This window comes from Dinoponera quadriceps, unplaced genomic scaffold (genome assembly GCF_001313825.1).
Source record: "Dinoponera quadriceps isolate SergipeBrazil2010 unplaced genomic scaffold, ASM131382v1 scaffold1476, whole genome shotgun sequence".
NCBI lineage: Eukaryota > Metazoa > Arthropoda > Insecta > Hymenoptera > Formicidae > Dinoponera > Dinoponera quadriceps.
Genome location: NW_014555863.1, coordinates 211389 through 236247, shown reverse-complemented (window position 1 = coordinate 236247; position 24859 = coordinate 211389). Strand labels below are relative to the sequence as shown.

The 24859-nt window shown below is 42.1% G+C and overlaps 1 protein-coding gene across 7 annotated transcripts in view; it reads left to right on the top strand.

Moving 5' to 3' along the window:
* LOC106745598 (ryanodine receptor) overlaps positions 1 to 24859 on the top strand; it is a 41701-nt gene that overhangs the window by 2375 nt on the left and 14467 nt on the right. For 2 of the 7 annotated variants that reach the window (XM_014621330.1, XM_014621331.1), the window contains exons 2-29: positions 614 to 1059; positions 8617 to 8721; positions 8797 to 8895; positions 10759 to 10836; positions 10925 to 11000; positions 11399 to 11511; positions 11599 to 11798; positions 11925 to 12107; positions 12207 to 12378; positions 12535 to 12704; positions 12928 to 13423; positions 13526 to 13857; positions 14023 to 15131; positions 15495 to 15703; positions 16788 to 16887; positions 18556 to 18754; positions 19009 to 19382; positions 19497 to 19722; positions 19988 to 20126; positions 20210 to 20505; positions 20764 to 21297; positions 21555 to 21787; positions 22125 to 22227; positions 22302 to 22457; positions 22709 to 22824; positions 22994 to 23539; positions 23663 to 24481; positions 24590 to 24744. In XM_014621330.1, coding sequence (XP_014476816.1) covers positions 1006 to 1059; positions 8617 to 8721; positions 8797 to 8895; positions 10759 to 10836; positions 10925 to 11000; positions 11399 to 11511; positions 11599 to 11798; positions 11925 to 12107; positions 12207 to 12378; positions 12535 to 12704; positions 12928 to 13423; positions 13526 to 13857; positions 14023 to 15131; positions 15495 to 15703; positions 16788 to 16887; positions 18556 to 18754; positions 19009 to 19382; positions 19497 to 19722; positions 19988 to 20126; positions 20210 to 20505; positions 20764 to 21297; positions 21555 to 21787; positions 22125 to 22227; positions 22302 to 22457; positions 22709 to 22824; positions 22994 to 23539; positions 23663 to 24481; positions 24590 to 24744 — 7392 coding nt within the window. In that variant the 5' untranslated portion in view covers positions 614 to 1005. Of the gene's footprint in view, positions 1 to 613; positions 1060 to 8616; positions 8722 to 8796; positions 8896 to 10758; positions 10837 to 10924; positions 11001 to 11398; positions 11512 to 11598; positions 11799 to 11924; positions 12108 to 12206; positions 12379 to 12534; positions 12705 to 12927; positions 13424 to 13525; positions 13858 to 14022; positions 15132 to 15494; positions 15704 to 16207; positions 16308 to 16787; positions 16888 to 18555; positions 18755 to 19008; positions 19383 to 19496; positions 19723 to 19987; positions 20127 to 20209; positions 20506 to 20763; positions 21298 to 21554; positions 21788 to 22124; positions 22228 to 22286; positions 22458 to 22708; positions 22825 to 22993; positions 23540 to 23662; positions 24482 to 24589; positions 24745 to 24859 lie in introns of all 7 variants that reach the window. The other 5 variants (XM_014621326.1, XM_014621329.1, XM_014621328.1 and 2 more) reach the window with 3 other exon arrangements.

Genomic DNA, 24859 nt, shown 5'->3' with positions numbered 1-24859 from the left:
GACGTATAATGCGCTTACATACCGTCATTCCGAAATACTTTCTAACTCAACGACTGAACACTCATTTGGTGACTCACGTCTGAGATTATCGTGGAAATGAGAGGTGTGTGTTTGCTCGTAACTATTTTTACGCGAATACGACGCGTGTGCGAATATACGCCGAAATATTCGCGTTTCGCCGCGCATCAGGCGGAATTTTAATTAACACGTGCGAATGTCAGCAGTCGAGATAGTCCACGGACGTGCAACGCATTTGTACCTGTACACATCTTCGTGTGTAATTCCTCTTGATTAAAAGTTCGATTAAACTACATCGACTTTCCTCAAAGGTTAAAAACTTAAAGAGATGTATTCCAAAGGTCATTCTCTAGTCCATAAGTCCTTCTTCCGTAGACCACTTCGATTATAAATCGAACTAATATCGCACGGCACGTTAATATCGTCCTCATCCCGGACACAGCCCGGCAACCGCGCCGTTATATTCGGGCTTCCATTTCGAAAAAATATATCCGAACGATATTTCACGGCGAGACAATCGCGCAACGCGAAAGCCGTGCAACCGTAGGGGGATTTTACGTTAACGTAGTCTCGAGCATGCGGAATTTGATTGAAGGTGCCGAGCGCTTGCGCAAGGGTCGTCGGCGAACTGGTCTGGGTGCCCTCCAGTCAGCAGTGGGTAATCGTCGGTGCTCCACGACGGATTAGCACGCCGACGTCGACGTCACTATCGTCGTCGCCTTCGTCGTCGTCCTCGGGCTCGTCGTCGTCCCCGTCGACGAGACGCAGAGGCCGAGAGCCTGCGCCAGGATAGCGACGGGAACATGCCGACCACGCGAAACTGTGCATGACTAACCGCTACCCCGTCAGCATCGATAAGGGTGCCTCGGACACGAAGTGACACGCGAGATAGGCACACGTTCGCGTAGACGCGTGCACACGTACGGGCGCGCGTGAAAGTGACGTAGACGGAGGAGGTTCGTTGCGTGGAGGAAGCCTGCCGAGGGGATGGCTGACAGCGAAGGTGGCTCCGAGCAGGACGACGTATCATTTCTCCGCACGGTAAGTCCCACTTTGCCATGGGCGAGCTTATAATCCCGCGGGGTTGGAGGGGACCGTAGCCGGCTTCAAGGTTGATGATTAATGGGGATGACGCAGGGCTCGTAACAGAGAGACGGAGCAAGATCAAGAAGCTCGCACAAATGAGAATGCGCGACGGTACACAGAGTTGTTATTGTTGTTTGGGTTTCGCTGATTGAGGGTGATTCGAGGGTTCATATCAGTCTCGAACAGTCTCGAGGTCGATGTTTCAGGGGATGTTGAAGCAATTGCCATCAAGGGCGGAGAGATCGTCGAGCTTGCGTGGAAGGACGTCAGTGTTAGTACGCATTTGTAATATTAACAATACGCAAGAACGTACATACTATCTCTGAATTTCATTTTATTATTCTGTAAAATTGAGCTAATTGAGCCGCTAATAAATATTGAAGTGCCCGAGGGTTCCCTTTTGTGAATTTTAACGAATCCGTTGGTAATAAATCAAACAGATTAGGTGTCTTCGTCAATGTAGGTGACCTCGCGAGGTTCACGTGGTAGATAGGCACGATACGAGGGTAGCACGACTGATATCAATAGGTTTGAAGTGAGCCATGTGTAAATATGTCCGTTGGTGTGCCCGCAAAGAGCGCACGAGAACAGGGAGGTGGTTTGCGTTCAATGATGCGGTGGTGTGTTTGTGTGGAAATGAATGAATGCCGATGCAGTTGAAACTTTACACACACAGGAGGCAGGCAAACTGTACATTGTGCGGGACTATCCGATGCAATACACGTATGATGCATTGATGTAGACGCGACAGTAGTAGTAGTAGTAGTAATAGTATTACAACATTGCACCGTCCCTATGACTTCTCAGACTATCCCGGGAAAAAAAATATCGGAAAAATTTTTATCATGTGAGATACTTAAATTTAGAAAACTCCCTCCTTCTCTCTCTCTCTCTCTTTCTTTCTTTAACTAATATATAATCATTATTCCGAAATTTAAAAAAGTTACGTTATTCGGTCGGTTAACGAGGAAAGAAATAATTAAATTAACGAAGCATCCGGAGTAAATTATAGTTTCGCGCAACTCTAAACGAATTTAATGAGTGTCAGCTGAAATTGCCGGCGCTTGTTTTAACTTACGAACGCTCGCGTGCAATTCCTTATGTAGGGAGTCGCGGCAAGAAAAACCATGCGAGATTTAAGTGAAACGTGGAAGCACTTAAAGTACCTTGTGATACAACCTTGACCCCGTTCGACCTGCAGGAATCAAGCGGTCGTATTGGTCAAGGTGCAGCCTTGTGCTTTTACCATCGCGCGTTTGACGTTTGCGCATTTAATCCGTTATGCTCTGTTTACATTGTCTGTCCGATATCTAGTTGATTACTCCCTACTCCCTAATCAAATTTATGTGCAAATATGAAAAATGTTAGATCAATCCGTATATTGGGGAATTCGTATAAATTTTTTCCTAATAAAGTTCGTATAAATATTTCCTAATAAAGAAATGATTATCGGTCAACTGATCAAAATCGGTATTCTATATCGGTATATTAAATATCACTTCTGACTGTGTCAAGTTGTATACTACTATCCGCATTCAAGAAAAAACTTCGATTTATTTTAATTATAGTTATATATTTATTCAAGTGAAAAAAATATAGAGTTAGAAATTACAAAAGATATAAACAGTATTATAATCTCAAAGTCGGCTAAAAGTTATGCATATTTAAAAAAGTTATACATATTAAATTTATTGCACAAAATTGTTCACAACATATACAGGATCGCGTGTATCTCGTTTTATGACCTTCGTGTTGGTTTCGTTGGCCCTACGTTCTGTTATTCTTTTTCATTTTCAGACGCAATACATTTGGTGTTTTGAAATTTAGAAGCTGTATGCATGTCACGTGCTATAGATATATAACAATTTACGTATTATGTTTATGATTTTAAATTAAAAAATGAAATTTAAAATTAAAATGTTCCAGCGAATTTGATATCGTCAGATTTCCAATGCATTTACGCTGCATTGTTAAGAGCAGTTTAAATGAAAAAATTACAGCTCAACTTTAATTTGCTATAATTTCGAATAAACGTCCTTGGCATCGTTATTTGTTGATGATGTAAGCTTTTTCTAGAACCTATCGGCAGCTGAGATGCGTTTCACTGTCAGCATTAACGTGCGTTTCTTTTTCTCATCAGCCTGCATCGTCTTGCGCGCTCTTTTTCCGCCAGACTGATGTACTTTTTCCTGTCTTCATCGGACATGGCTTGCCATTGCTTGCCGGCCTCCTTAGCAACTTCCGTCACGCGTTGGCCGGGATCCTTAAAGTACATCTCAAGATAGAAGATGATAAAGGGATTCTGCGAGAGAACTTTCTGTCTTCTTCTTCTACGTCTTCTGGTTCTGCAGCGGCAGCTCGATTTTCTTTCAGCTCTGCGTCTACGACGGTCCATGCGTCGCGTCCTTCTTCCTTTGTCACCATCGACCTCTTCCATGGGCTCGTCCATCTCTTTGTCCGGCTCATTAAAGATATATCTGTGTAGGATTTTGGTTTAGTTTTTCTCACGCATTGTATTACTATTATTTTGACTTTGCAAACTTTTGTATACATAAATTAGCGGACGTTTATTTTGCAATGAATTTTGAACGAATAATTCGTGCGATTTCTTGGTATTCTATAGCATAAACATAAATTTGTCACAGATCTATTAAAGTACTATCTTTACAAAATAGACCGTAAACGTTCGTGCTCGATATAACACGTGTTATCGGCCATCAAAGCGAACGGGATATTATCGATCCTCGCGAAATTTCCGGTTTTTCCTCGAAGTCGTTCGCAGATGGCAGACTCACGTTCAGCATGGGTTTACGAGTTACGGCGAAAATTTAACGAACTTTTACGACGACGCGATATGTATATGAGATGAGAGAGGTGCAAGTCGGTCGGGCAAGTCGATTGTTCCCTGTAAGATTTCGATCATCGACACACCGTGACTGCTTGTCCGTGGGATTTAAGAAAGGCATCTGCGTCCTCACCGAGTCGTTGCACCGGTGGTGCATAAAATCACGTGAAAAATACGTTTCTGTCAGATTCGCGTCACGATAACATGAAACCGGCCGAGCTCTCGGTGCCGCGGAAACGTACGTTCGTATTTCACGCGAAAAATCGTATCGGCGCCGTTCGACAGGTTACTTTTCCTGCGAATGGATTCGGCAAGTCCGACAGGAAGGTGCGCAATATCGCTCACCTGCTACCGTTGGACGTGCTGCCATAAATATGAGATTTGTCCATGTTTCTTGGTCGTTTCTCCCGGCACAACTTTCACTTGGTAATTTGACGTTTGACCGAAAAAAAGAGGAAAATGTCTCTCGATATATGAGAACATCTGAAGTTTTACCAACTTGATTATCTTCAATTCGTATGCTTGAGAAAGGTCGATGTCATATCGATTATCAGTATGGCAATATCAATGAATTTTGACAAGGCCGAATATCGATTACGCGTCTCTGCGTAAAATATATAGTTTGTTGCATGTATAAAGTTGGATTGGAAGCTTCTCGGTTGCAATATCTTTTATGTTTCGTTGCGAAAGTTGCTTCTTCAGCGAAACTGAAACTGGCGAATGATTATGTTCGATTTTGCCTCGATTTATTAATTCAAATACAAAGGCTTAAATAACGGACATTTATAACACAACTTTGAGATTAAACAAGAAATAAATCATTCAAACTTTTGTACGGACACAATGAAAAAAACGGGAAAATACGTATTTCTCGAGACTATCAATAAACTCAATATCATCCCCGTTAATTTTGTTCGACACATTTTTTTAAGCGTCTTGTAAGGTCGAATAATCCGATATTATTCATCGTGTAGTTTGCTGACGGAATTTTCCGATACATATGCATATAGTTAGTAGTCGTCGTTCGCGTGTTTAGAAATCTAGTGAAGTTTGAGATATCGATACGTTGTCAATGTTGTTCTTTAAAGCGAGTCGCTTTTCGTCTAATTTTAGAATTCGATGCTGGCGCTTGTCCGTCTGATCAATATGGTTACCGTAGCTTTCATTAGTGATGTCGCTTCGAAAATGTGATGAATTTATAATTAATTCACTGCGATGCGCGCAGCATCTATCCAATGCACCGAGTATTGAACAACAAACGATATAGCACACGCACGACAGCGCGCTGCACCAACACCTTTCTAACCCTCTTCCGGCTCAATGATGCCGTGAGGCGTCACGAAGTTTATTATTCTTTAGCGATATAAGTTTATTAAATGTCCTATCGCTTCACGTATATATCTGACATTCCTGATAAATTACGCGATTAAGCAATTTTTAATTTAACCGGAGATCATCAGAAATTTGAGAAATTGATTCAATCAAATTTATCACTCACGATTTGTGAAATCATTAATATGAATACAATCGAGTTCACTAGGAGATTCATTTCAGAATTATTATTCGGAAGGTTTTGGTTTTTATCAAAAATGTGTTGAATCATGAGTACGATAAGTTCCTTGTATTTCCTATAAGTTGCAACAAGTGTGAAAGATTAATATTTTCAAGCATGTTTATTATTTCTGACTCACTTCGCTGCGCCGTATAAATATGATTTATGGTTACTCGTTGGTTTGATAGAATTATAGGGATTATCTGCTTGTAAAATAGTAGTGCACCCTTGACCTATACCGCGATACGTTGTGACTTCGATCGTCGCCACAGACGCCGGAAGTAACCGGTATATTTGGTTCATTATCAATGCATAAGTCGCGCGTCTGTCCGCCAAATGTCCAGTCACAATCCTATAATCTCGAACATCGCGTTCATCGGATTCAGACGTGAAACTGTTAATATTTTAAAGATCACAGAATATGATCGAATTAATCGGAGAAGAACTTTTATTATCATAAAAGTACGAAAATAATTACGACATTATATTCGATCATGCATGTGGATACAGTAACAAACATTACAAATGGGAAGAAACAGGTTTTTATGATCTTATTAACATCTTCGTTAGAATTTATTTTTCTCTTGTTTCCCACATAATTGCATCATACAATTTTACGAAGGTGAAACATCGGGCGAGCTGGGAATTTAAATCAATATTTTGATCGCCGCTCAACGTTGGTGAAACCAATCGTTCGCGAGGTCACTTGCTTCCAGGGTAGATTGACCATAGCGCTTTATAAATATCTCGATAAATAAAATTAGGTCTCTCTGCCAAATTTCCAGTGACTTTCGGTACCTCGCGTGCCGCGAACGCAAATATATGAGCGTACCGACGAATCGCGTGCCATTCCGTTTAACCCCAGCAGGAAGTTATGTTAATGTGTCCTTTAAGTAACGTTATTTATGCATCTCTCCGTTGAATATTAATTTTTTTCGAACAAACCGGCGACGCGTCGAAAATGTACGTGCGCGTAGGCGCTTATTGCATTCAATATTTGCGCGGTTTACTTTTCATTCGAAGACAGACCGGGTGTGGTTGTGATGACGTTTGCAGGATACGATTAATATGATTGTATCAAGTAATTTGCCACGCTCACACCATTCCGAGACAAACCGGCCTGCCATCGATTTCAATTAAACGGTCTAATCGGATGATTGCTTTATCTGTGTGTTGTCATTTACTTGATTGCGGTGAATTTTGATAATTTCTACGTCGTAATATTAGGATGCTCTCCGAAGGTACTTTAAACATTAAAAATAATTGTAAATAAGAAAGTCTGCACAATTAGTTAGTATTGTTGAATTGATGACATAGATAGAATTAACCGTAAAATCCATGTTTTTTTCATCGTAGTTATATATATTTTAATGTTTTACAAAGTTGTATAATATAATAATATTCAAAATTCAAAAATGAAAAATACACGGCTTATCTTAGTATGAGATATTTTGCGTTGCTTTTACTCCTAAGAGAGTGATTGAAAATATCATTACAATGAAGCACCGAAATTATTGAAATCGTGACTAAATTACCGACAAATTGTATCCAGTAATATCGCAATTGGAAAATATCTCGCGCGTTATCCGTATTTTTCAGTCAAAAGTTAATCGTTCGCAATTCGAAGAATTTACCTTTTGCCCTTTTGTGCGATATCAATAGCGCGCAATTTTTTAATACGATAAAGTTTGTTAAAGTTTATTTAAAAAAAATCTTTCTTACATAATTGCAAAAATAATTGAATATCTTTGTTCTCGTTTTTTTTTTTTCATTGGTATCGTAGCGTTTAGGAAAATGCTGAAAATGAGATTAAAGTACTTAGATGATTATCGTGCCGTTAATTTGCTACGCGCACCATTAAAACCAGGCTTGGAAATGTTGACCACGGGACGACCTTGCCGCCCAACTCATCACGCGTAATTCATATACTATAAATGTGTACATTGGTATGATGGAACCGGCTGATCTAGGCTTATTACGAAAGTAACGGGATAAACAACTTTCTCGTGCAATTTTCAACTATAGTTCCTATAACCGCTGATAAAATTTTCACGAGCGCATACGATTGACCTCCGTTCTTTCTTCTATTCCGTCTTTTATCTCGTTCTTACTTTGTCTTGCGATAAGTTGCTCTCTTCTTCCTTTCTTTCTTTAATATCACATTTGAACTTAAAGGGCATGCACGCCAATTTACGCTATTTGGCTCTCTTTAGAATGAAAGATGAGGTGAAACTTTCGATAGGAAATTAATGTCTAAAGTCACACATTACGACCGTGCAGTTTTGAGAAAAATGCAGTTTACGTGTAGATGGAAACGGAAATTGAGCGGCGCAAATCGAGTGACTCACTCGACAAGCTTTGTGAGGTACGACGTTATTACGAACGCGTGTTAAATAACGGCGCTTCGTGCGATGCACGCGAGTGTTGCTTCCTCTCGCGATGCGAGAGGCGAGACATGTCCAAAAATTACGAAGCGCACTCGAGACCGATGCATACTTGCATATGCCTGGTCTTCGTGCATTCTTGAGGTCATCCAAATTGGTTTTGGCACGGTGACCGCATTCTGTGGCTCGGCTCGCATCGTAATTCATACGATTTCGTAAAATCCCACGATTGCGTCAAGTGATTATTTTGCGAATCGGTAGCAACCGATCGGCGATTCTCTCGTCAATCGACACGTTCATTGATTCTGACTTCGGCAGTTTGCGAGACTCGGGTGTGGATCATAAATCGCGACTTCCGGCGATCCGAGGTGCCGAATTGCAACATCATTTGGCGGGATTGCGCACTATTGCAGCATAGCGGCTACCAGCGCTATATAATGTAGGCGAGACTTCTCGAGAGAAATCTACGTCGTGTTCTCTCGTTTAGTTAGACTACATCGATGTTGACCAATCACGCAAATAAATCGTCGTCTAACATAAATACAAAAATTAAAAAAAAAAAATACTACATTAAAACGAGAACTAAATTTAGGATGTCGCGAACGTAATATGTAAAATCAATCAAAATATATCCGAAATATCAATCTCCTCAGATTTATTCCCGAGCTCTTAAGAAAGCGAGCCGCATAGCCGCATAGCAAACACACAAAGGCGTTGTCTGAAATTTACAGGAGGATATGGTATGTCTGTCTTGCACCGCGACAGGAGAGAGGGTCTGCTTGGCAGCCGAGGGTTTCGGCAATCGACACTGCTTCCTCGAGAATATCGCGGACAAGGTAACGGCGACGATTTAAACCACCTCGCTCTCGTTTCGTGTGCGCGTCGAGTGTTTAATTATTTCTTTCTTCCAGAACATACCGCCGGACCTGTCGCAATGTGTGTTCGTGATCGAGCAGGCTCTCTCGGTGAGAGCCCTGCAGGAATTGGTCACCGCTGCCGGTTCCGAGACGGTAACGTATAAGTTCTCTCTGCTTAATAGCGTACACTCTCGCACGAGGATCCTCGTGCGACTTCAGTCTCGCCAGCGAGATTCGTTTAGCTCCAGGGAATACTCGTAGCTTCTACTCGACACCTTCGCGTGCCGCAAAAGACATCACCGATTACCCCCTCATTTCGAAGGAGGACGCTTTTCGGTCGCGCGTGCAACGAGGCTCGTGCGGTCCCAGTTCGAGCCGCGGCCGTGCGATTCGCTGACCACGCGAACAATATGATCTACCTCGCGATTAGAAGCCCTTCATTCCCGAATTAGAGCCGTGTACGAAACGTACACGCTCGACCTGCATAGGAGTGGGCCATAAAATGCGTGCCATTCAGCTCCGAACCGTGCGAGAAACGCAATCCTCGAACAACGACGGAAGTCCAAGAGACGTTCGGAAGACGTCCGTAAGGATCACGGTTGACGTCTTTCAGACGTCCCTGCGATATCTCCCTTAGACCCTCAAGCCTGCTCGATTTTTCTACTAAATGATTTCACGAAGGGTTCCTGATACATCGGAATAAAGCTTTTCTTGAATGCATTCTCGCACGCATCCCCCGCCCGCCAACGCACCGCCCCCTGTCCGTATGATTTGTCGCATGCTTTCATGCAAAACGACTTTGAATCGCCTTTTTTTTTATTCTCACATCTTCTCGTTCCTGTCTTCACCTGTGGCCTTGTTACTCGAAATATGCTAGCACCGTGAGAAAGAAAAAAAGAACAAAACAGGGTATCACCTGAAAGCTTGACTAAGACCAACCATCACCGTCGATTGTGAAACATCATACGCGCGCATATTCTTTTTCCTCCTATATTTTTGTCTCCCTCTCTCTCTCTCTCTCTTTCTCTCTCTTTCCAACAAATCCGAAACGACATTTGATGAAGGAGATTCATTGCTTCTTATGTTTCTCTTTGCAGCAGCAAGACAGTTTAGTAAGTATAAATACGTACCGTCTGCGGGGCGCCGTAATGTGTCCGCTCTTGGGTAAAACGATCACTTGTTTGTGTGTTGGATCATGTCGTGACACATGCTCGATCGAGCTTGGGTGAAGATATGATACGAGTCGTTTATTTCGCGAAGGCGGTTTCTCAGGAAAATTTTGATAATTCGCACTTGCGTCTGCATTTAGCGTCGTATTTAGCGCTAGCCGGGCGTGATTCTGAATTGCATTCGCCTGACGTGAACGCATTAATAGCGAATTCTGGAATGAGAACTAAACAGCCTAAATGTTTAGCGCTAAATATGTGCAAAGGTGGATAAATGTAGTCGAATAAAATATAGAGCTAAATTAAGTGTATTTCCTTAAGTTTTTATTTCATGCAACTTTAGAGAGATAAGCAGCTCGTATCGTCTCTATGTTCAAAGAATGACGAACATTTTGTGTCCTTTAACAGGATTTTCAGATCAATGTTATCGCATCTTAAAATAAATAAAAACTGAGAAAAATGATAGTCAGTTATAAATCTCCTTAATTTTTTCAAAAATCGAGACACCATCACCCATCGGTCGATTAAGCGATCACGCTGAGAGAACTTTGATTAGTGTTGACATAACGTACGTTGAGACTGTTTTATTTGGCTATCTAACGTATTAACTATCTACGCTAAAACCGTCTTCAATAATCTCGATGATTCGATATGAATCTCGTTAGTCTCTCATCGTAGCTTGACGTTAATAAACATTTATGGCCTTCTCTTATCAGTACGCTTGTAGAAGTTGTCTAAGAAGTTCTATTACTCTATTAAAAATATATAATACGGTATATAGAGAGAAGAAAAATTACTATCGGGTGCGAAGGGTGACAGTAGCTTTGACCAATCCTTTGATGCTTTCCAGGGAAAGGGCACTGGGTCAGGACACAGGACCTTATTATACGGTAATGCCATATTGCTGCGACATCTCAATAGCGACATGGTAAATTGATCCTCTTTGTAATTTTGTGCGATTACGCGGCGTTTATTAATCTTTCATGATTGCATAAATCTATGATCATGCACCGTAGTACCTCGCGTGTTTGTCCACGAGTTCGTCGAACGATAAGCTTGCCTTCGACGTCGGTCTACAGCAACATTCTCAAGGTACATGGAGAGCATATACACTCTTACATACCTTACTTCTCAACGAATCCCAAATTTATAATAATTAAACACGTTCCGCAAAGGAAGTAAAATAATATCACTTGTAGCAGAGGAACCTCTCCTCCGATTAATTCTTTCTTTATCTCTTTCAACTAATTCTCTCTTGTTATATCTTGCAATGGCTAAGTTTTTCTTTGCTCCAACGCATTTCTCTGTTAAATATTCTCGAACGACTGCTTCTTGAATGAAATTATAACTTTTGACAGATTTGAATTGAGATTAAAGTCCATAGTTGCATTGCATTGCATTACTTGTGAAATCCTTTTACGAGTGAAGAAGTACGAATGAAGGAAACACCTTTATTCGCACTCGGAAGTTTTTCAGAAAATTTCTCGCAGGTGAGGCGTGTTGGTGGACCGTGCATCCCGCTTCCAAGCAGAGATCGGAGGGTGAGAAAGTGCGCGTGGGTGACGATCTTATCCTGGTGTCCGTCGCGACCGAACGATATCTGGTGAGTTTTTTGACACGTGAGCAAGAATAATGGACTTATTGAGGTTGATTTAGCAGTAAAGAGATCTTCGAATTCTTCTCGCTGCAGCACACGACGAAGGAAAACGACTTGTCGGTGGTCAATGCGTCCTTCCACGTGACGCATTGGTCGGTGCAGCCCTACGGCACCGGTATCAGCAGAATGAAATACGTAGGTTACGTCTTCGGTGGCGATGTATTGAGGTTCTTTCACGGTGGCGACGAGTGTTTGACGATACCGTCGACTTGGGGTCCAGCACCTAGTCAAAAGTGAGCTCCGATCACGTCTGTCGTGTACTTCGACATTCTTACGTTATTATGTGTATCTCATTGTGTACCTGAAAATTAAGAAGAAATGAAGACTCGTTTGAGATTATTTTATTTATTGCCTTACAGTCTTGTAATCTACGAAGGCGGCAGCGTGATGAGCCAAGCTAGGTCACTGTGGAGATTAGAGCTCGCCAGGACGAAATGGGCGGGTGGCTTCATCAACTGGTTACACCCTATGAGGATCAGGCATCTGACAACCGGACGTTATCTCGGTGTGAAGGAGAACAACGAGCTCTATCTGGTCGATAGGTTAATACTTATTTTTAGAAAAGTTCAAGGGTCACGGTGATTCTTGAGCGGGCTTGTGATAATGTTTCCTAAATCCGCAATTATATCTCCTCCCCAAAGGAATGACGCAACGATCGAGACTTCGACGTTCTGGCTGCGACAAGAGAAAGACGACCAGAAGATCATTCTCGAAGACAAGGACCTGGAAGTAATCGGCATGCCGATCATTAAATACGGTGACTCCACTGTTATTATGCAACACGCCACCACGTGCCTCTGGGTATCTTATAAGGTAAGGTAAAAAAAGAAATTTCTTGAGAGGTGAATTATAAATGAGAAAATCCACTTTAACTCACTTTATTGGTTTTCGTTCGGTTAAAGTTCGTTTGAACGTTCGATAGAAAGCCCGATGGATTTACATAATATTAATTACAAGATCCTGTTTTAGTCGTATGAAACGAAGAAGAAAGGAGTCGGAAAGGTCGAAGAGAAGCAAGCGGTGCTTCACGAAGAGGGTAAGATGGACGACGGATTGGATTTCTCCAGATCTCAAGAAGAGGAATCTCGCACCGCCCGCGTCATCAGAAAGTGCAGTAGCTTGTTCACGCAATTCATCACGTGAGTTGTTAATATTTTTAGTTTTTAATTAACTTCTATCAATGACATATATATACATATATATTGTCATATCATTATCATATTGTTTATTTGATATTTATGTTATATATATTATTTTATTATTTATGCGCATATAATTAATGGAAATTTAAAAATATGTATAGGAATATGTATCAGCAGGAAACGAAAGTAGACTTTGCTAAAATTATCGAATATGTTTTAGAGGCCTAGAAACGTTGCAGGTGAACAGAAGAGCGTCCATGTTCTTTCAAAACGTGAACCTCAACGAGATGGTAATGTGTCTGGAGGACTTGATCAACTACTTTGCTCAACCCGAGGACGACATGGAACACGAGGAGAAGCAAAACAAATTCCGAGCTCTCAGAAATCGTCAGGATCTGTTTCAAGAGGAAGGCATACTGAATCTCATCCTCGAGGCCATCGACAAGATTAACGTGATCACTTCGCAAGGATTCCTCGTCGCTCTTTCCGGCGACGAGAGTGGCCAGGCTTGGGATCAGATATCCGGATACCTCTACCAATTGTTAGCGGCCATTATCAAGGGAAATCACACCAACTGCGCTCAGTTTGCCAACAGTAATCGTCTCAATTGGCTGTTCAGCCGACTGGGCTCGCAGGCTTCCAGCGAAGGAACGGGAATGTTGGATGTGCTTCACTGCGTGCTGATTGACTCGCCGGAAGCTTTGAACATGATGAGGGTAATGGACCGTTTCTTGTAATATATAGACAAATTATTTGGCAAACAGCAATATTTCTGAAAGTTTCGATCTTCAATTTCCAATGTAAATCTGCTTTCTCAGGATGAGCATATAAAAGTGATCATTTCTCTGCTGGAGAAACACGGCAGGGATCCTAAAGTCCTGGACGTCTTGTGCTCACTATGCGTCGGTAACGGCGTCGCGGTACGCTCCTCGCAGAACAATATTTGCGACTTTCTGTTGCCCGGAAAGAATCTACTTCTCCAAACACAATTGGTTGACCACGTGGCGAGCGTCAGGCCGAATATATTCGTCGGCAGGGTGGAGGGTTCCGCTCTATACCAAAAGTGGTATTTCGAGGTGACCGTTGATCACATTGAACAGACGACCCACATGATGCCGCATTTGAGAATCGGATGGGCGAATACCGCCGGGTAAATTACTCCACAATATTCCTTTATCTTTAAACCTGTATATTTAGAATACTATAATTGCTAGACAAGATTTTTTGATAAAAAATGTTGCACACTTTCAGTATTTATTTGTTAAATTTTATTACATCAAGATTGATTAAACTAACGTTGCGTTATTTTCGACAGCTACATGCCGTATCCCGGCGGTGGCGAGAAATGGGGTGGAAACGGCGTCGGCGACGACTTGTACTCGTTCGGGTTCGACGGTGCTCACCTGTGGACCGGTGGTAGGAAAACCCAAGTGGTGCAAAACACCACCGAGCCCTACATCAGGAAAAGCGACGTGATCGGTTGCGCTTTGGATCTCACAGTGCCGGTGATAACGTTCACCTTTAATGGCACTCACATCATGGGCTCTTTCCGGAATTTCAATCTGGACGGCATGTTCTTTCCCTCCATCAGCTGCTCCTCCAAGCTCTCCTGTAGATTTCTACTGGGCGGCGATCACGGTCGACTGAAGTTCCAGCCGCCGGAGGAATTCTCGCCGTTGGTGGAGAGCTTGCTGCCGCAGCAGATCCTGTCGTTGGACCCGTGCTTTTATTTCGGCAACATGAACAAGGTGGTCCTGGCTGGCCCATGGCTGGTAGAAGACGATACCGCCTTCGTTCCAGCCCCGGTCGATACCTCGATGGTCAACTTGCCATCCTACGTCGAACAGATCAGGGACAAACTGGCGGAGAACATCCATGAGATGTGGGCGATGAACAAGATCGAGGCAGGTTGGCTCTACGGCGAGGTCCGGGACGACATCAGGAAAATACATCCTTGCATTGTTCAGTTCGAGCGGCTACCAGCTGCAGAAAAGCGCTACGACACCCAATTGGCCGTGCAGACCCTGAAGACCATCTTGGCCTTAGGTTATTACATCACTATGGACAAGCCACCGTCTAGAATAAAGACTTTGAGACTACCGAACGAGCCATTTCTGCAGAGCAGCGGCTATAAACCGGCGCCGCTCGATCTGTCGGCGATCACATTGACCCCCAAGATGGAGGAGCTTGTTGACCAGCTCGCTGAGAATACACACAATCTGTGGGCGAAGGAGAGGATCAGCCAAGGTTGGACGTACGGTTTGAACGAGGACTCGGAGATGAGGAGGAGTCCCCATTTAGTGCCCTATCCAAAAGTCGATGAAGCTATCAAGAAGGCTAATCGCGACACGGCCAGTGAGACCGTTAGAACACTGTTAGTCTATGGATACATGCTTGATCCACCTACTGGGGAACAGCACGAGGGTGAGACTTTTAATTCTCGTTAAATGCGTTCGTTTATTTTTAGATAGACCTCAGTGCTTTGTAAAATAGTTTCACGTCACTGCCAGAAGAGCGTTTACGGGATTTATGCTGATAAAATATTATCGACGATAATATCATTTATTACTTATAATAGTTGATTATCATACATGGTTTATATTATTTATCGAATTTTCGAATTTTTAAATTTGTACTGAATGTACAATAGAAAATGTTGCTTGTAATAATTAATATTGAGGCAATTCCGGTAGGTTTTTCGTTTTTTTTTTTGTTTTAATACAAAAGGTTTTGTTGATTATATGTTAATAATGTGTAAATAATGTATTTATTTTCTGGCATTTGTAGCATTGCTTTTGGAGGCCAGCAGGTTGCGACAATTATCCTTCAGGACTTACAGGGTCGAGAAGCATTATGCAGTCAGCAACGGAAAATGGTATTTCGAGTTTGAAGTTCTAACAGCCGGACCGATGCGAGTTGGTTGGGCAAAAGCCGATTGCATGCCGGGAAATATGTTGGGCAGCGACGAAAATACTTGGGCTTTCGATGGTTACAATGTAAGTGTCGACATTGCTTTTCTTTCGTAACTTAACTACTTAATCGTTTACATTCACGGAGAATCGAGACAACTTTTCTAATTGTTAAAAGCGACGATTCAGCATTTTCGCACAGAATTAAATTCTCGAATCGAGTTACAAGTAATGGATAAGTAACATAGAAACCGGAAGGAAACATTTTTACGTCTCGATTAAATGTAAAGATATTAATATTTCATTTTCTGTTATAAGAGCTCTCTATTTCTGATATTAATACGTCGGTGTGAGATTGTATAATACTTCGGATTATTATAGCCATGGAAGGTGAGAACTTTATATGGGCTTTAGAGCTCGCGTACGCTTAGATTCTCTTTACGGATAAAAATATATCAGCCAGAGCTCCGTGTAATCTGTGCGCGGTAGCTCGTGTGTGTCGCAAGTCGAATGTGATATTAACGTAAGCGCCACGTGGCTCTCGTTCGCGATCTATGAGATGCGAATAATCCATAAGAGTATGAATGTCAGGTGACCAAAGTGCACGCTGGCACCCACGAGTCATTTGGTCACAAATATCAAGTGGGCGACATAGTTGGATGTTTCATTGACGTGGCAGACCGAACGATCAGTAAGAGTCCCATTTCCCACTTTAAATTAAAGCCCGATCTAAAGGCCCCATTTTACATATACATATTTCTTCTTTTTCTTTTTTGAGTTTTCTGGTCACTACTATTGTATTTGTCTCGCTCTATATGTTTCTTTCATGTTGACTTGGTTTTCTATCTTGCATCCTTGTCCCAAGGCGAATGAAATCGCAGGAGAAATTTCATTCGGCGAAGTGTGGCTTGACTTTGATCAGTGTCGGGGGAATCCGCGGGATTCCCTCGCGCGGTATCGTGCGGAAGACTCGCGTAAAAACGACGTCGAAGTACGTATCAATTAACGATGAAAGACGAATTGTACAAATTGTGCCCCGCCCCTTGGACCCAACTCGCGCGAACAACCGAAAAATCACGATGTGCATTTTTGTTGCGCGGACGCCCGACTACCGGTCTGTGCCGATCTCCACGAGCTAAAGTGTTGAACTGGTGAACATTTTATTTTAAAGGAGGAAAAAGTATACTCGAGCACGGCCGAAACGTTCGGCAAACAATGGCAGGTCGGAGACGTTGTCGGGGTTTTCCTGGATCTAATTGACCGAACGATTAGTAAGACGGAATCTTTAAGCGAAACGCTTCAGCTGTTATTTCAAGCTATACACACATAATTTGATATCTCGAGATAGATTACTGGATACAGGCACCGTGGTGTTTAACACGATTCTCAACCACACACCCAGTATTAACCAGACGAACAGATTGTACGACGACACGAAGAAACGAGATGAACGATTGCGCCGGTGCAACTGAGATAATATTTCATTCCAAAGCGCACGAGGCCACGTATAATTCTCAAACAATTGTCCGCGATGTCGACCTCGATATACGCCGGTGTCGGTAATTTGAAATCCGATCGGACGTTTGTCAGGCAAAATTTTCGCACTTCGCACTCTTCGGGGAAGAGCATTATCACGCTTGAACTATCATGTAGAGGAAAGTCCGTTGCGACGGTTGCTTAAACGAAAGCTATCAAGCGATCATCTCACGCACACAGGATATCCCATCTCGTCACCGTCATCTTAACAACATTGGGGTTAACTGCAGAACCAGAGACAATCCTGGTTTCTATCATCATTAATATAATAAATACCATACTGTCGATCGACGAAAATCATGTCTGTCCAATGTCTTCACCGGTATCCAGTACTCTACTCAGCGTTTATACTGTCAGCGATAACAGTGCTTCCATAATTTAATATTTATTAATCATTAACACCAGGGTGGCCCCAAAATATACTATGTTGATCATATCACGTGCATTCCGAAACAGTAACCCCCCCCCCCCCAAATACAATATCGATACGGTCTTTGTACGAGTATTACAGAACGTAACGTAATCACTTCAGGGAACACCGGATATACATTACAACTCATATCCATCTTACAGACTACGATCGATTAATTGCGAATCATCATACCGTGTAAATTGAATTACACGTCAGTCGGAGAGAAAGTATCGGAGAGTGTCTTCCAGACAGATTCGAGTCGTTATGATCTTCCTTTTTTTTATCTCTCGGCATATACCTTTGCTTTTTGTTTTATTTTTTACCGTGAAATTTTTATTCTACTTAGTGCATCGTCCGTGTGTGATAATATTACACGTATTTGGTTTTCCATTACACCTCCCTCGAATAACGCCGCTTGCATGCTTACTTTGTCCGAATTTGAATCAGTGGGTCCTACGAACGAAAGCAAATTTGTGTGTGAAAATCAATATTCCAAGACCTCCAAATGATATTTTTCGGAATATATTATCTCTTTAATGGATAGAAGCCAAAGTTTTTTTTTTTAATCTATCAAGTCATTCGTATGGCCCACTCTAGCACTTGCTTTGCTGTAATTGTTGATGCATCGTGTCTCAAGAATTTCTAATTGGCCGTGTTAGGAATTTTATTAAAATACAGTACGAAATATTTCTCACGGCTGTATAATATTTTGTTTAGTTTGTTTTACTTACGTATCTGTATGTGTCAATTAACAGTCGGCCTTTACGAATAATTGTGATGATTATATATCGCCTAGTTGCTCGGTCGTTGGATTTTTATTTTGTTTGCGAGTCGAAACGAATGTTTGACAAACTTGTCGAATAAAATTAATCTTTTATTACCTATTTTGCATACTTTTTTATTGTATCATGTTTTCCGACTCGTTTAACGTTCGTTCCGAGTTTTCGCAATGCTCAATATATCTTGCGCTACAAATTTGAAAATTACACAGGCTTCTCCTTGAATGGAGAGTTGCTGATGGACGCACTCGGCGGTGAAACTTCTTTCGCCGACGTGCAAGGTGACTGCTTCGTACCTGCGTTCACTCTCGGCGTCGGTCAGAAGGCGAGATTAACGTTCGGTCAAGATGTGAACAGTCTCAAATTTTTCACCACCTGCGGTTTGCAAGAAGGCTACGAACCATTTTGCGTGTACGTAATTTCAATTTAATTTTAATTCGATAATTAAAAAGTATCTAGAATATTTTACAATGTATTTTATAATATAAAGTTGTTTTCAAAGTTTATTAGGTTTCTAAAAATTTTTAAATAACAAATTTTTGCATTTCGAGAAATGATCATTGTGTATGGTTGGTTAATAATTTCGACAATTATCATTTGGAATTAACAAACACCAGGCGACAAATTTTAGTGAGAAATTAATGTTTAAATTTTTATTTTCACAGTAACATGAATCGCCTAGTCACGTATTGGTACACGAAAGATCAACCTATTTTCGAGAACACCGACGACATGGTCGATACGCGAATTGACGTGGCTAGGATACCAGCAGGCTCCGACACCCCACCATGCCTGAAGATCTCTCACAACACGTTCGAGACAATGGAGAAGGCTAACTGGGAATTCCTCAGGTTATCGTTGCCCGTAATTTGTCAGTCCAGCTTCGTAACAGAGGGCGAAAAACTGCGAAGATGGCAGGAGATTAAGATGCGACAGAATAGACTTCTAGCCGAGCAGGTTGAGCAAGCGCAGCAAACCGCACCGTCGGCTCACTTGGAGCAAATTATGAAGTCTGGCTTCAGTATGAGCGATATCAAAGGTAACATTTTAGAAAATACCCATTTTTACATGTGAGCATTCTGTGCTTCGTGGCATGTAAATCGAAAATATGTGTAACAAAAATATGATGAATATTTTTGCGACACTTGAACAGGGTTGCAAAGAAATTACTCTGAAGATGCGGTCGAGGCGGATGAGATGCTGAAGGAATCGCCACTTCCTATGCAGAGGGGTAAACCTTCCAGGCCGCCTAGGAAAGGTTCCCTTTATGGATCGCGTAATTTGGACAATGCGATCAGCGATGCTGAGATGAATGGATACGGCGAGATGAATGGTGACATAAAGGACGATAAGAAGAAACGTGGCCGCTCACCTTTCCGGTAAACACGAATTACTAATGACTACTGTCTTGTATCAATATTGCAAAAGGTAAATTGACTTCGGTACTTTGACTTTGTTAGCAAGCTTAGCAAAGAGATGGAGGATGTACCGTAAGTTGAAGCATTTTTTTCAACCCTCATATGAAATGTTACATCATGAATAGTGACTTTCGTAATATTCTATTTAACGTCTCGTTCGGTGATTATTTGGGTAATCGTTGATTTTATTAACAAGCTAATTACACATTTTTCACCGTGTGTGCAGGTTCTTCTCACGTAAAGCGAAATCCCCGGATGCGAAGTCGAAGACACCCGAGCCGCAGGTTCGCTCGGATATCTCGGATAAAAGTACGAGAACACTCGGGAGCAAAAGTGCCAAACCTCCCCAAGTTCGTGTTTCGAACGTGAGTATTTCGCAGCGTTATAGACATGTTCGAATACAAATATGATGAAATATAACAATATAATGTAATTTCTTCTTCCGTAGACGGACTTGAAAGTCGTGCCGCCCCAAATCCCGGAGCGTAATGTCCCCAAAGCGATGTCCGTGTTAACGGGCACTGGTGTCGAAGCGATCGGCAATGAAATCTTCGACGCTGACTGCATGAAGTTGATGAACGAGTACTTCTACGGCGTCAGGATATTCCCTGGACAAGACCCGACTCACGTCTACGTTGGCTGGGTTACTTCGCAATACCACTTACACACGAAGGACTTCAATCTGTCACGTGTGAGGAAAGCCTCCGTCGCTATCATGGACGAATACGAACGTCTCGTGGAACAGTAAGTTTCTCAAGATATATTTTCATTATATTATGAAATATATTTTTATGTATCCTTCTTTTTTACATATCCTGACAAGTCAAATGTCAATATCCTGAAAATTAAAATAAAAAATAGCATTTAATAGTTTTATAATAAAAAATAGCAAACAAGTGCAATGATTAAAATCTAGTTTAATATTTTTTATCGTATAATTTCTACGAAAAATATAAGTTTAGAAGCTGCTCACGGAAAAAACGATGTTATGTAACATTGTAGAGTCGATAGACAAAGCTGCTACATGGTCCGAGCGGACGAACTTTACAACGAAGTCACTCAGGACGCGTCGGGCAAGGGTGCGTCTCAGGGTATGTTTGTCGGATGCTTCGTCGATACCGCGACAGGTTGGGTATCCTTCACTTGTGAAGGGAAGGAAACGAGCCACAAATTTAAGATGGAACCGGACACAAAACTGTTTCCGGCGATCTTCGTCGAGGCCACCAGCAAGGAGATCCTGCAGATCGAGCTCGGCAGAACCTCGACGACGCTCCCGCTTTCGGCCGCCGTCCTGCAGAATTCCGAACGACACGTAATACCCCAATTTCCGCCCAGATTGAAGGTGCAATGCCTGAAACCGCACCAATGGGCGAGAGTACCCAATCAGTCCCTTCAAGTGCACGCTTTGAAACTGTCCGACATCAGAGGTTGGTCGATGTTGTGCGAGGATGCTATCTCTATGTTGGCACTTCATATACCCGAGGAAGACAGGTGCATCGATATTCTGGAGCTCATTGAAATGGACAAATTACTCAGGTGAGAAATTCACGAGAAATTAACAGCAGAAAATTTAATAATTTTTTTTTTCATTCAGAAGATATCATTGGGAAATTTTTAATGAACGTTGTACACACTGCTTTAAATATTTCACGCTTTGTTTCGTTTTTTAACGTTTTAACTAACTTAAAGTGAATTTTCCTTTGAAAAAATGTTTACTTTTTCCCTTTCTCTTTTGTCAATTTTCTAAATTTGATCAATTTTGTGTACTAATGAAATAATTTATTCTTTCGTAGTTTCCACGCACACACGCTAACGTTATACGCAGCCCTGTGCTATCAGTCGAATTATCGAGCGGCGCACGCTTTGTGCCAACACGTCGATCAGAAACAGTTGTTATACGCGATACGAGCCGAATATATGTCCGGACCACTGCGACAAGGATTTTACGACTTACTTATCGCTCTGCACCTCGAATCACATGCGACTACGATGGAAGTGTGCAAGAACGAATATATAATACCGCTTGGTGAGTACTTGTACAAAACTGGAAGAAACAATCGAAGAATTTCTCGGAATTACATTTAATTAAATTGCATTTTGTTACAATACACAATATTTCAAGATTAATTTTTGAGGTGTCCTTTTGATTTCGAATTCTTATTTATTTCTTTAAGAACCATGTCATTTCGAATTATCGATTTCAAGTGTCTAAGTAAATTATTTTTACCTTTATTGAAATAGTCTCATGACTATTTATATTGGAGATATTTTCCAATATTTTATCATGTTATAATTCGCTTATATTATGATTATATAATTTATTATTATTATTCTATATAATTTGCTTATGTTATAATTTGCAGGTCAAGAACTGAAGGAATTGTACGAGAATCCTGAGATGAGGCACAGTCTCAGATATTTAGAGACCGAGTCGATCAGACCGCAAATGAAGATGACGGAAATCAGGTAAGTGAAACTTTTGCCCAAAGTAGATGTGAGACCTCTACTAATCGGTCGCCATCAAGGGATGTTCCTTCCAGTGACCAGGCGATTGAGAACATACGCAATCTATACAGCCCGCACTTCCCGCTCGACATCGTGCGGGATTACGTGATGATGGCGCTCAACGAAGCCGTCGAAGTGAATCAAGTGCACAATCGAGATCCGATCGGAGGCAGCAACGAGAATCTCTTCTTGTATGTAAAACAATAAGTATGGCTGCTGCTGTTGCTGCTGCCGCTGCCGCTGCTGCGACTAACGTTCTTCGTCAATGCTACCGAATCGACGATTATCATCGCTTTTATTTGGAAATTAATACGGAAAACAAGACATGCAAAATTTTCAATCTATTTTTTCTTTTCTAAACAGGAATTTCCGACTTTCTGCTTATCGCTTACAGTCTTACGCTTGATCAAAGACTTCTTTATATGTTTCTCGTATATTACAGACCTCTTTTGAAACTGGTAGATAGATTGCTCTTAGTGGGTATGCTGAGGAACGAGGATGTATTCAAGCTGCTTATCATGATAAACCCTGAAACTTGGGATCCAACTTTCGACAAAGGTTTAAGAACATAGCGTTACATTTTAATTTAATAACATAGCGTTACATTTTAATTTAATAAAATTTTTTTCATCGACAAACGTTTGTTAATCAATGTTAATATGCAACGGATAGACGTAAGTTGATTTAAAATTGTAAACTAAAATTACTAAGTGAACTAACATTACAGAAGGAAAAGACGAGCATAAGAAAGGCTTGCTGCACATGAAAATGGCCGAAGGCGCTAAATTGCAAATGTGCTACTTGCTGCATCATCTGAACGACATCCAGCTGCGCCATCGCGTCGAGTCTATCATCTCCTTCAGTCACGACTTCGTCGGGGATTTGCAAACCGATCAATTGCGACGTTACATCGAGATTAAACAGTCGGATTTACCGTCGGCCGTTGCCGCCAAGAAAACTCGAGAATTTCGTTGTCCTCCGCGCGAACAGATGAATGCCATCTTGAGCTTCAAGAACTTAGATGCCGACGAAGATCCGGAGAACATTCCCTGCGGCGAGGACCTGATAGTGAAGATGAACGAGTTCCACAACGATCTGATGTCCTACGTGTCTCTGCACGCTCTTCAGGAGGCGGCTGATGCCGCCAACGAACCAATCGAAGAGATTCAGAAACCGGGAGCCATGAAACGCCTCTTCAATTTCATTAACGCGGTCAAAGAGCTTGAAGAGGAAGCTAAACCCGAACCCGAGCCCGAGAAAAAGACTCCCGAAGGTGAGTCCCTTGATTTGCCTAGTACCATCTAAATTTAATAAATAAGTTTATATATATATATATATGTATATATCTGTATGTATGAATAAATAATCAAATTTGTGCTTGACCTGCTCCTCACAGAGGTGTTCCGCAAGGTGCTAATAGCGACTATCGTAAAGTGGGCCGAGGAGTCGCAAATCGAGACGCCGAAACTCGTGCGAGAGATGTTCAGCTTGCTAGTTAGGCAATATGACACCGTGGGCGAGCTGATCCGGGCACTGGAGAAGACCTACGTCGTCAACAATAAAACCAAGGACGACGTCGCGCTGATGTGGGTCGGCCTCAGCCAGATTCGCGCTTTGCTGCCGGTGCAGATGTCCCAGGAGGAGGAGGAGCTGGTCCGCGAAAGATTGTGGAAGTTAGTGAACAATCACACCTTCTTCCAGCATCCCGATCTCATTCGAGTGCTGAGAATTCACGAGAACGTGATGGCCATCATGATGAACACCTTGGGAAGGCGCGCTCAGGCGCAGTCCGACGCTCAGACTCAGGCCCAAGCGGCCGAGGGCGAGCCAGCTTCGAAGGAGAAGGACACGTCCCACGAGATGGTCGTAGCGTGCTGCAGATTCCTGTGTTACTTCTGTCGTACGTCCAGGCAGAATCAGAAGGCCATGTTCGATCACTTCGACTTTTTGCTGGAGAACAGCAACATCCTGCTGGCCAGACCCTCGCTGCGAGGATCAACGCCGTTGGACGTGGCTTACTCTTCACTGATGGAGAACACCGAGTTAGCATTGGCCTTGAGAGAACATTATCTGGAGAAAATCGCGATTTATTTGTCACGTTGCGGTCTGCAGTCGAACTCGGAACTAGTGGAGAAAGGCTATCCTGACTTGGGCTGGGATCCTGTCGAGGGTGAACGTTATCTGGATTTCTTGAGGTTCTGCGTGTGGGTCAATGGTAAAACATTTTGTCACCTTTATCGTTTATCTTTAAACGTATAATTCTTTTTACCTCGAAAGTGATAGCATTAAATGCTGCTCTTGTCTGTTTAATTAATAATATCAGGTGAAAGCGTGGAGGAGAATGCCAACCTGGTGATCCGTTTGCTAATCAGAAGACCGGAATGTTTGGGTCCCGCTCTCCGAGGTGAAGGTGAAGGTCTGTTGAGAGCCATTATGGAGGCCAACAAGATGTCCGAGCGCATTGCCGATAGAAGAAAAGTAAGTCATGCTGATACTGACATCGATACTTCTTTGTCTACTCGATTGAAAAATTAGAAATAAAGCTCAAACTGTTTCGTAAGTAAAAAGCAGCTTTCTTTCGATTGCCGCTTAA